Here is a 12,343-nt window from a genome sequence, read left to right on the forward strand (position 1 = left end):
TTTTTAAAAAGCCCTTTAAGCCAAGTCATTTTCACTTGTGGAAATAAAGAAGTTACCTGAAGGGGCACCTGGGTGGCTCAGTCTGTTGAGTGTCTGACTCGTGATTTCGGCTCAGGTCATGATCTCAGGGTTGTGAGATGGAGCCCCACACTGGACTCCACGCTGGGTGTGAAGCCTGCTTAGGATTCTCGCTCTCCCTCTGCACCCACCCCATCCCCTCCCCACAGGGTCTCTAAAAAATAAATGAATAAATAAATAACAATAAATAAATAAAGAAGTTACCTGAAGGTGAAGGTTTCCCCTTTCCAGTCTTGCAGGGGGTGCTCCTGGATGATGGCCGGGGTCAGAGGGGAGTTCTGCCGTGGGGACTTGGAATGGGGCAGAGTCCCCATGTGACTGAAGTTATCACAGGACCTGATGGGAGGAGGGCCTTTTTTCTTCCGTGGGAGGGTACCATGTATAGACACGTCTTGATAGGCATCTGTGTGATGCTCAGCCGGAGGGGACTTGCTGCTCAGAAGGTCCATGGACGAGGCTAGAGGGAACTGGTGATTCACCGGCATGTTTCTGGGAAGGCTCACAAATTTTCCCGCAGCCATGATTCTCAACTCCTCTAAGGGGAAAAGAAAGAGCGAAGGCATGAATCTTAGACCATCATAAGAACTGACTTCCTACTCACAAAAGGAAATGGAAATGTACAGTTTAACAAAAGAACAGGTTCATGGAGCATTAACAGACAAACAGTGCATGGCATCACTGGTGAAATTTAATACAAATGGGAAGTTTATTCATGTCCCTTTTTTGATCCTACAGAGGAATTCTCCTGGGTTAGCAACAAATCCCCGGATGGAAAAGGGCAACCATGTTTCAGAGACTCCAGAGGCACATGAACCATTTTATTATTTCAGAGGATGCTAGCATGGCAGATGCACTGAAACTGATGGAAAAGCATGACTAACAAAAAAGACTATTGAGGAAGTACTCAAGGTTTCGATATAAGTGCATTAGAGAACACAGTATAAATGTTAATTAGCCCATGTCTTTCCACCACCGTGTACGTGATAAGAACAGGTGGAGATTACTGGAATTCCTCAGCTGCTAGAAGGCCTCCAGTGCCAGACCAACCCCTCAGTTGTGCTACCCAGGGCAACGGGGCAGAATTTTTCCGGCAAAGACCTGGTGCTTACAAATAAATCAATGTACTCTAATTAACGAAGACAGGCCAGGGTCAGGGGTGAGGAGGTAGGTCACTCCTCCATACATCAGTGGACTCAGCTGCAGAGGAAAGCCACTGGGGTGAGGGATCCACGTACACTGTCCCCCAGAGGGGTCGGGAACCCGCCTGCCACCAGCAGGGTTAAGCAACACGCGTGGTGCCTGTGTAGTCAGGGAAGAGTGGGAAGGAAGAGAAATAAGACAAAAAGGGGGTAGAGGGGAGAGCATGGAAAGAAAAGGAAAATGTGTACTAGGTCATATGCAAAAGCAGACCCAACAATTATGCCCAGTTATGATCACTAGCAGAAACGTTCGCCCCGAGCAAGAGACAGCACCCACTCACCTCCCTCCAATAAACAAACTATGGTTTTGACCTAAGCCAAATTATGTAAGTCATTTTTAAGGCCACCGTGTAGAGAAGAAACACACGCCTGAATAAAAATTAGAACTAGTCCCTGGAGACATTAAGGATCCAGAATCTGTCCCACCCGCCAGGGTACCAGACTGGTCTGGACAACACAGCAGCACAACTCCGCCTGCCTGATGCACTGGCCTCCCCCAGATTGGGGAGCAGAACATTCCTTTGCTCTGCAGTCTGTTCCAAAGCCCCGCAGCCCCCATTTCTCACAGGCCACCCTTTCCACTGCAAAGACGACGGCTCAGAGTGAAAATCATCACTTAATAGTACCCCTGCAGAGTCAGTTCCACAAAGGAACTGGGGCCTTGGGACACCGCTTGAAGACAAGCAAGAACACTGCTCCAGAAGCTCACGGGTAGCATGCAGATCCGAGATAAAGGTAGCGCAAGGGAAACAACAGACAACAAAAACATCCACAATCCGTCCTTCACCTGCAACAGACAGAAACACACAAGCGCTGGGGGCTGGAGGGAAGGAAATCCTTCACTCAAGGTATATAATCCTAAGGCTGTCCTCAGTTCTTTCCCAAACCTGGTCATTCTGGGGCCTGTCTGCTCCACATCTGTGACCACACAGAAGGCCTGGCTCACGGAGGGCACGGAACAATAGGACTGTGTGAGTCCCCATGTGGGCCGCTCCCGGGTCTGGCCAGTACCGGGCACACGGTCAGCACTTACTCAATGTTAGTCATCATTATCTAAAAAGAAATCCAAGTTGCCTGGCCCTCCCCGCCTGACCACCAGTGATGTAAGCCGACTAGGATTCCCTTACCCTGCACACACAAACACGCACACACGCACACGCGCGCGCGCACACACACACCCTACCCCCCACAGCTGTGAATGCTTGCCTGTCCAAACTGTCAGCACCCTCTTCAGAGGGAGGCCTAGATCATTCCAAAGAACCTGCTGGGGAGGCCCAGGGCAGCCCACAGAACCTCCTTCTATGCAAAGGGCCATAGTGTTGATCAACTATTTCCAGGTTATTATGATGGGGTAAAAGTTGCCCCAGCTCCCATGTTTCTGGCCACAGGTTTCCTCTCTGCTTATCCAAGATCTCGATTTCAAGATTGGGCCAAAGTGCTCAAGAATGCCCTTCAGCAAGTTTCCCATACCTCAGTTTATTCTCTGAGTTGAGGGTTAACACCTGCCCTTCCTACTTTCGATTCAACAAATATTTAAATACTTCCTCCATATAAGATACTCAGAGAATCAATGCGTATAAGCCCCAATCCCTGACTAAGAACTCTATCCTACGACTCATCAATAGGGACCCTTCACATGCTGGAGGGAAGAATAATTACTTTGAACAAAATGACTTGAGGAGGATCTCAGAGAGGGCGATGCTGGAGACGAAGCATTTTGGAGGGATTTTGAAAGGTCGAGAATTGTACAGAAAAGCCTTCTGAGAGGATGCTAGCATGGCAGATGCACAGAGGCAAGAAGGTGCCTCCAAGGGCTCACGAACTACAAGCTGGGCTGTGTGGCTTGCATGGAGACGTCAAGAAGCATTTCCCAGAAGCCCAGCTTAGGACTGTATCATGAAGTCTTAAAACTGTGTCGAGGGGTCTGGACTGGACTGTAGGTGCTAGGGAAGATCTGGAAGGGAGCGATAGAAGCCAGTCTGTGCCCAGGTAGGTAACTCTGGTACTTCTGGAAAGAAGGGAGGCAGGCAGGCCAGTCAAGCTGTTGGCCACAAGCCAGCGAGGAAGGATTTCAAACTCTGTCCTCGGGCAGTGGCCAGGCAAAGGAGGGACAGAGGGAAAAAGGAGGAACTCGAGGCCACACCCACGGGAGGACAGTAGGATGCTGTAACATGCTGAGTGGTAAAGAAGAGGACTCCTGGGGGAGGGAGGCTGACAAGCTGGCCACTGAGCTGCGGAGCGTGAGGAGCCAATGGGGCAGTTCAGTCTAGGAGGTAAGATACTGGTATGTTCACTTAGGAGCCAGGACAGGATGTAGATTTTTAAGAATCATCAACATAAAGGGAATATTTAAACCAGAGAGTAGATCCCTTAGCTTGTTATTATCAGCTGTGATAACAGATGTGAAGGTACCTCTTAAACTGTCAGGAACCATACAATATCCATGAATTATATCCCTGCTCTCTCTCACCATGGCTGCACCTGAAGGCGGGGGCGGGGGGGGGGGGCAGTCCTCAAGCTGGTTGCATGTAAGAATCCTCTGGGAAGCTTTTAAAATCCTGGCACCCGGGGCGCCTGGGTGGCTCAGTCGGTTAAGCGTCTGAGTCTTGATTTCGGCTCGGGTCATGATCTCAGGGTTGTGGGATCGAGCCCGGCACCTGGCTCCGCGCTCAGCCTGGAGTCGGCTTGTCTCTCTACTCCTCCCCCTGCTTATGCTCACTTGCTCTCTCTTTCTCAATAAATAAAATGCCGACACCCAGCGAAACCAGAACCTTGGTGGGTACAACCCTGGCATCGATCTTCTGAAAGCCACCAGTACTGTCCAAAGTGGAGCCAGGGATGAGGACCACTGGCTAAGCAAGTCTCTTTGGTCCGGAGCAACTTACACTCAGATTTGGCTACCCGAGGAACAGAACAGAATGACAATGAGGAGGGGTCAGTAAATAGAAGCATCAATTCATTCTTCTCTTCACCACACATATATGTAAGGTCTCCTACATGGTGGGGCACTGTGACTGGTATTGGGGACAGTGTCAAACAACAGTATCACGAGGTTACTACTCTGTGGTGGAAGCAGACAGACCATGTGCTGGTGATTCCCAGTGCTACTGGAGCATACAGAGAGGGGCCCAGGGTCTAGACCCAGCTAGTGGCCGGAAAAGGCTTCCCTGCGGATGCGATGCTGAGCTGAATGATGTGAAGCAGAGTTTAATAACTGGAGGGAGAAGATTATTCAAGCTGAAACCTCCAGAGAAGTCTCAGCTGCAGACAAATTGGAAATATGTAAGTTGGGCTCCCCTCTACAACCCACTGCCCCTAAATTGGGACTCTTCCCCCATTAAAATCCAGGCTTGCCCTATGTGTACTCACTTGGAAGACTGGCTCAACCTGAATCAGCCTAAGAGTGGCAGAGGTGGGTGCAGATCAGAGACAGAACTCCTAAAAAATATAGCTGAAAGTGGGGCATGGGGTAGAAGGGGAACCATAGGTGGAAGAAACTCATTTACAACCTTACTACGGGTAGTCCCTGTATTTCCTACTTGAGCTTTATTTGCTTTTATTTTTTCCAGACTCTAGAAACCTAAGGCAAATCCAAGGGATAGAAGTACATGGTATGTAGTTGGAATCTAGGTTCAAGGTAAGTATCTTTCATTTTCTTTTGAAGATTTTATTTATTTGAGAGAGAGGGAGAGCACGAGTGGGGGGTGGGGAAAGGGAGAAGCAGACTCCCCAAGGAGCAAGGAGCCCAACTTGGGGCTCCAGGGTTCGGTCCCAGGACCCAGGGTCACGAACTGAGCCAAAGGCAGACACTTAACCCACTGAGCCACCCAGGTGCGCCAAGTACCTTTCATTTTTGAGAGCAAAGCCACTTAACCACATTTTACTCCACAAGGCAGAATCTCAGAGTGTTATATGTAGGTAGGATCTCAGAGAATCAAACCCAGAGAAAGGAAGTAAATGCTCATTCACTCAATATATATTGTCTGAGGGCTTACAATGTACCGGGGATGAGGACATAATAAACTTGACAAGGTCCTGCTCTCATGGAGCCTAAGTTGTGATGGGGTAGGATGGTAGGGGAGAGTTTGGGGGGTGGTTCCAGTCAACACAGACAAGAAAACAAACCAGATAATATACCAGCATCAGTGTCCTAAAGAACAACAAACCAGGATGAAATGACAGAACATACTGGTTGGGACGGAGAGCTAGTTTAGATTAGGGTGGTGTGGGAGGGCTTCTCTGAAAAGGTTCCTGAAAAAAGAGAACCAGTCAAGAGAAGATGGGAACGGAGTTCCAGGCAGGGGACTGGGCAAATCGAAGGTCATGAGGTGGGCATATGTAGTTGGAAAAGCATGGTGAAGACTAACCCCAAATCTCCACTTCCTGGCTCCCAGGTTTTCTCTACTTGGAGATGCTTCTGTCTCAATGTACCTAGCCATTACGTACTTCTTATGTACTATGTGATTTTTTTTTTTTTAATCAAACATGGTATGATTCAGAACCTAGGCTTTGAAGTAAGACATTCACAGGGTCAAATCCCTACTCTGCCATTTACTTCCTAGCTGTGTGGCCTGGAACAAGTTACTCAACCTCTCTGACAGTTTCTCATTTGTAAAAAAGGATTAAAAAATACCTCTTTTGTGGGGTTGCCCTGAAAAGTAAATGCGACTGTGTATGGAAAGCCCTTGACATACGGCAAGCACTCAATACATAGCAGGTCTCCTCCCAGCAGGTCAGGGACCAGGTCTGTCTTGCTTGTCATCGTATCCCTAGTACAAAGCTCACAAAAGAAGTCACTGCTTCTGGGAAAGACTGCAGCCAGGAAGGATGGGGAGGTGAATGTTTTAACTCAGAGCCACGGACACATAGAGGCACACTGAGAGAGCCTGTATGCAGTCTTTAAAAGAAAAGCCAGGTGAGACTTTGGCCACCTGACGTCACCTCTCTCCACCATGCAGGTAAACAGACACGGTGTCCTGATTCAGTCTAATGCCAGACCTTGGAATATATACAAAGGTCAAAGATTCTGTATCTTGACATGAAGATATGAGACCTTTGTGAATGGTCAAAGAGCTGAAATCTCAATAGGGACAAGAGTGAGCCTGACAAACTCCCAACCTCTGTGCTACCTTCCTGGTCCTGCTCACGTGCTGTGCTTCGAAGTGCTCGTTAAGAGCAGCCCAACCCACTCGCTCTGCACAGGTGTCCCCAAGAAATGCATGAGCACGTGCGAGTCAAGGCAGAGACAGGCAGGCCACTTGTTTGGATTTTTCCAGTTTATTTCTAAAATGAGCTATTTCCAAGTTAAACTTACAGATGGTCACCTAATGTGGGCATTAAAAACTTTCTGTCTTATTTGAAACTCTGGAAATGTAACTGCCTCAGCTGACCAATTATGACCCCAACAGAGAATTTTTCATTTGGATATGTAGTTTTATAACCTCTCTGCAGAGTCAGACAGGAAGAGAAGACGGAACCGCCACACATTAAAACTTGGCTTATGCACTTAGAATGAAGTTTTTCTTCAGTGTAGAAATTAAGAGTATCCCTAATTTCGAAGTAAATTTATGAAGTCTAGCCAAGTGATTGAAGTATGAATAATTCTTCCATGGATTGTATTTCAAGCAACACAGCATAGAATTTACATGATAAAGTTCTTAAGCTTAGCATTCATTTGACAAGCAGTCCTTTCTATATGAATAGGAGATTGAAATCTTGGTTAGTCATCTGGAAATGCCAGGCTTCTCAGCAGGTTTAGAGAAAGCTGGAGTCAGAAGGTGAGGGAGCCCCTGGCATGGCAAGTCTTTTACATTATACTCCATACACTCCCCTGCACACCCCCATACAACCGCTTGGCCTGTGGCTTCTCCACTAAGCACGGATGCTCTGCTGAACCCCCTCTCCCAGCACCGAGGCCTCTCCTTCCTCCTGCCTCTGTCCTTGGCAACCTGCAGGGAGATTACCCGCTCTCAAACTGACCTTCCCTCCGCCAATGTATTTTCCTTGGACAGATCTGTGTAGCCTTGGGAGATAAGAGTCAAGGTTTAAAAGAAATCTCTGAACGCTTGGCTCCACTCTCTATCCCAGCCAATGGCTTTGGGCGAAAGCACAGGCGAGGTTAGGCAAACGCTCTTGCCCCTTCGCACCTTTCTTCAAGGCAGTTAATACCAAAATCAGAGTTTTCCACCCCAGCCACGAACCACCGTGTTGCCCAGCTGCTTCGGAGCCCACTCGACCGCTCCCAGACAAGCGTCTACACCTGATCAAACTTTTAAAGTGGTGGCAGCCGCTGCCGCTAGGGAAAGAGGGGCTGAGATCGAACGTCTTCCAGTCGCGTCCACCGTGCCTCTCTTCACCTCCCCTTCCCTCCCCTCCCCTCCCCGACGCAGAGGGAGCGACACAACCAACTATTCATTCTTTCTCAACAAAGGCAGAGAGGGAGGGGGATGTTGTCAACAGTTACTGGGCAGGCTCCTTCGCTTTCTTTGCAAAGTTTCCAAGAGATTAGTGGAGAAACTCGCCTCCTCCAAGCCCCGGGCTTCCAGCGGAGCCCCTAGGCCCCCGCGCCCCCCGGCCCCCGCAAAGAAGGACGCGACGAGCCGAGCAAGGGCGGTGGGCGGAGCAGCCGGGACGCGCGGGGGGTGGGGGTGGGGGTGGGGGTCGGGAGAGACCAGCGCCCAGGAAGATGTCGCTCGAGAACAAGGAGCAGAGATGCTCACCGCTGGACGCTGAGCGGCTCCCGCCGCGGGCCACGTCTGGAGGGTATCAGCCAGTTCCGAGGGCCCCGAGGGCACAAGCGGCGTCCGCACTTCAGCCACTCCCGCCCCTAAACGCCAACTCTGCTGGGGGCAGGGGGAGCGCTGGCTCAACTTTCCCCCTATCCTAACTTTCTCCAACAAACTTCCCAGCCCGTCCTCCCAGAGGAGGGGGGAGGCCGAGGCGCCCCGGGACGAGCAGCACCCCCGCGGGACGCGCGGCAGACACTCACCTCCCCGCGCGGCGCTCGGTGCCCGGGTTCTCTGGCTAGGGGTTCAGAGGCGCCGCTCGGCGGCCCCTCAGGCCGCGGCTGCTCCGGGGGCACGGGCCGCTCATGGTCGGCGGGGCGCGCCCGCAGAGAAGCCCCGTGAGCGCGGCTCACCCGTGCGCCGGGCGGCTCCGGCGGCTCCCGCGGCTCCGGCTCCCGCCCCGGCGGCTACAGGCGCGGCTCTGAGCCCGCGGCGCGCGCTCCAGCCCTCAACTGGTGATTTGCGGCGCCGCGGCCCCACCCCGGCGAGCCGATTCGCGCGGCCTCGCGGAACCCCCCGCGACATTTACATGGCGTGACCTGCCTTGCCCTCCTCTGCTGGGTTCTAGAGTTTGGTTCTCCTCGTATCTCCCCAAAACACCAGCCTTGAAGTGTAGATTGGCCACTTGCTCGCTGTACCCCTCCTGAGGGACAACCCTACCTATTCCACTCCTCCCCCTTCCCCGCGTTAGGTAATAATCCAGCAGATCTGCTTTGCTGTCTGCAGACACCTGGCTGGCTTGCAGTTTAAAGGGCTTTGACGAGACAAAGATCCAGGTAACCACAAATAACCAAACCATGGAACAGGCAAATGAGTCACAGCCACCTGGACAAACTGAAAGCAAAGTGGGAAGTGGAATTGGCATTTCAGTACTAGGTAGGATTTAGTGGGGTAAAAAATGGAGCCAACTGGAGGTCTCACACTATCAGGTATCAAGACCCATTATAAAGCTACAGACATAGTAATTGGCAACAAGGATAGACAAACTGACCAATAGAATAGAGAGTCCAGAAGCTGATCTACATTAAATGGTCCCAATTTATGTCAGAGATGCTACCCTGAGGCATTGAGAGAAGACGGTATGTCTTTTCAGGAAGTGATGCTGGATCAACTGATACCCACAGGCAGGAAAAGGAAGAATCTTGACCCCAACCTCATACCATGTCAAAAATAGTCAATTCCAGATGGATTTTTAAATCTAAATGTGAAAGAGAAAACAATAAAACTATTCGAAGTAAAAATCAAAAAAACATCTTCACCACCTCGAGGTAGGCAAAGACTCCTTAAACACATACAGTACTAACTATAAAGGAAAAAACTGATCATTGGACAACATTAAAATTAAGAACTATTCCTCAGAAGACACCTAGTGAAAAGTCAAGCCACAAAGAGAGAAAAGATCATTGCAACAGATGTATCCAATAAAGGACTTGTACACAGGATCTATAAAGAATGCTTACAGACCAGCAAGAAAAGGGCAGAATATCTGACTGAAAATGGGGAGAATCTTTGAACAGCATTTCTCAAAAGGGGATAAACAGGCATTTTTCAAAACAAAACGAGAAACATATGGAAAGTTTCTTAATTACTAATCATCCCAGAAATGAAAACTGAAGTTGCAATGTCTCACTTTACACCCACCAGAATGGATAAAATTGGAGAACTTCGAACAACACTTTACAGACCTGTTTGGCTAAATTAACATGTAGCCTATGACCCAGCAATTCCATCCCTAGGTATCTTCTCTACTCAACAGAGATGTGTGTACATATTCACCAAAGACATGTTCAAAAACGTTTATAGCATCTCTCTTTATAACAGCCCCAAAGAAACCACCGAAATGTCCTTCAGTGGGAGAGATATAGGCTCTGGGTAATAATATACAGTAATAACAACTACTTCTATACCCAACAAGACCATGACTCTCACAAATAGGATGTTAGTGAAAGAAGCTGAACACAAAAGGATACATACTACATACTTCCATTTATGTGAATTCCCAAAACAGTCAAAACATATCTATGTTGTTAAAGGTAAAGATAGTGGTTATCTTGAGGGTTGGGTTATCTTGAGGGATAGTGGTTATCTTGAGTGGGTTATCTTGAGGGTTGGGTTGGGTAGTGGTGGAAAGGGAGCCCAGAGGGGGCTCCAGATGCTGGTAATATTCTGTTTCTTGATCCAGGTGCTGGTTATATAGATGTGTCTATTTTATAAAAATTAACTGTCCTTCATTTTATAACAACTAATTGGTTTGTGCATTGCTCTCCTCGCATGTTCTACTCCAATAAAAATGTTTTAAAAATTGTGCCATGTTGGGTATTTTTTTTAGAGGGGGTAGGGGCAAAGGGAGGAGAGAGAAACTCAAGCATGCTCCATGCCCAGGACAAACCTGGGGCTCAATCTCACCACCCTGAGGTCATGACCTGAGCTGAAATCAAGAATTGAAAGCTTAACCGACTGAGCCACCCAGGCACCCCTATGTTGGGTATATGTTATGTCATTTTCATCCCTTTAAGAAAGAATTATTGGCAAGTCTGTAAGATTCTAAGTACAACATCTTTAAGAATGAGTTTCTACATTTTCCTCATAGGTGTTTTTGTGGGTTGGTTTTGATCTTCCCTACCTCATGAGAAGCACACACTTTTTATTTTTGTTGAATTTTCCTGAAGTGTTTAGTGCAGTGAATGTCAGACCAGCTGGTATGTATCTCAACTGAATTATCAGAAATACACTTACTTTCTTCTGCTCTGAAGTGTCACTGAAAACAGTGATAAAACCTATATTGGATTTTCTTGATTTTCAAAATTCCCTAAGCACCTACTATATGTAAAGTTTCTACTTTTTTTTTTTTAATATTTTATTTATTTATTTGACAGAGAGAGAGATAGTGAGAGCAGGAACACAAGCAGGGGGAGTGGGAGAGGGAGAAGCAGGCTTCCTGCCAAGCAAGGAGCCCGATGCAGGGCTCGATCCCAGGACCCTGGGATCATGACCTGAGCCAAAGGCAGACGCTTAACGACTGACCCAGGCGCCCCTAAAATTTCTACTTTGTGGAGCATGATAGGGAGGTAGCAATAAAGAAAGACTAGACAACTCACATGGAGAGAGGCCTTGGGCAAGTCACTGTTTCTCTCAGTCCCTCCATTTCCTCATGAGTGAGTGAGTGAGTGAATGCATGTGAGGAGTCAAGGAAATAACAAATGTGAAAGTGCCTGGCATATAGTAGTTATCATTAACTATACTCTAACTCCTGACACATTCTATGTGTTCACAACACCTCTGCGAGATAGGATGCATCTTTAGCCCCATTTATATGGGGGAAAACAGACTCGGAAAGGTTAAGTAATGTCAACCATAAATCCATTCAACAAATATTTGTTGCATGCCTACTATGTGCCTCATCCATAGTGAGAGGCAGAGTCAGAATTTGAATCAGGTGTTTTAACTTCAAGTCCAGTGGTCTTTCCACCACACAACTACTTTCACACTTGTATCCCCAGTACCTAGCTCATAGTAGGTGCTCAATTCATTAATGGATGGATAGTAGTATTTTTAATATACAGTTGACCCTTGAGCAACATGGGTTTGAACTGCACAGGTCCACTTATATGAGGACTTTTTTTTTTTTTTTTTGATAGAGGACAGTACTGTAAGTGTATGTTCTCTTCCTCAGGATTTTCTCAGTAACATTTTATTTTCTCTGACTTACTTTATTGTAACAATACAGTATATAATACATGTAACATACAAAATATGTGTTAACTGTCTGTGTAAGGTAAGGCTTCTGGTCAACCAGAGGTTATCAGTAGCTAAGTTTTTGGAAAGTAAAAAATTACATAAACTAAATTTTCAACTGCACTGTTAGTGCCCCTAAACCTTGCATTGCTCAAGGGTCAACCATAATTTTCTGATTAGGTAATATCGAGAAATATAGTGGTATACAATGAAAAGTGCCCTTCCCGACTCTGTCTCCCATCTGCCCAGTCCCCCTCCCACCATAGTCAAAACTGCTATTAACATCATGTATGCCTTAGCAGAGTTTCTTTAAGTGTGTGTGTGTTATCCCCAGCCCCTACACAGGAAGTAACATACTATACCCACAGTTCTACACTTTGCTTTTTTTTTCCCACTTGACAGTGTATCTTGGAGATTTTCTCATAGTAGTGCATTGTACTCCTTTGAAGAGATGTGCTATAATTTATTCCATAAGTGCCCTACTCATGGACATTTAAGTTATTTCCAATCCTTTCCTATCACAAACAATACTGCAATGAATAATCT

General features: G+C 47.6%; 1 protein-coding gene across 3 annotated transcripts in view; it reads right to left on the reverse strand.

The window, feature by feature from the left end:
• BCAR3 (BCAR3 adaptor protein, NSP family member) overlaps positions 1 to 12,343 on the reverse strand; it is a 130,251-nt gene that overhangs the window by 101,475 nt on the left and 16,433 nt on the right. Inside the window, exons 1-2 of one of the 3 annotated variants that reach the window (XM_081818814.1) lie at positions 8,266 to 8,489; positions 283 to 613 (exon numbers count right to left, since the gene is read on the reverse strand). In XM_081818814.1, coding sequence (XP_081674940.1) covers positions 283 to 599 — 317 coding nt within the window. In that variant the 5' untranslated portion in view covers positions 600 to 613; positions 8,266 to 8,489. Of the gene's footprint in view, positions 1 to 282; positions 614 to 8,265; positions 8,490 to 12,343 lie in introns of those variants that run through there. The other 2 variants (XM_081818812.1, XM_081818813.1) reach the window with 2 other exon arrangements.

The sequence above is a fragment of the Leptonychotes weddellii genome, chromosome 4, assembly GCF_054177405.1.
Source record: "Leptonychotes weddellii isolate Sample4059 chromosome 4, ASM5417740v2, whole genome shotgun sequence".
In the NCBI taxonomy this organism is placed as follows: Eukaryota; Metazoa; Chordata; class Mammalia; order Carnivora; family Phocidae; genus Leptonychotes; species Leptonychotes weddellii.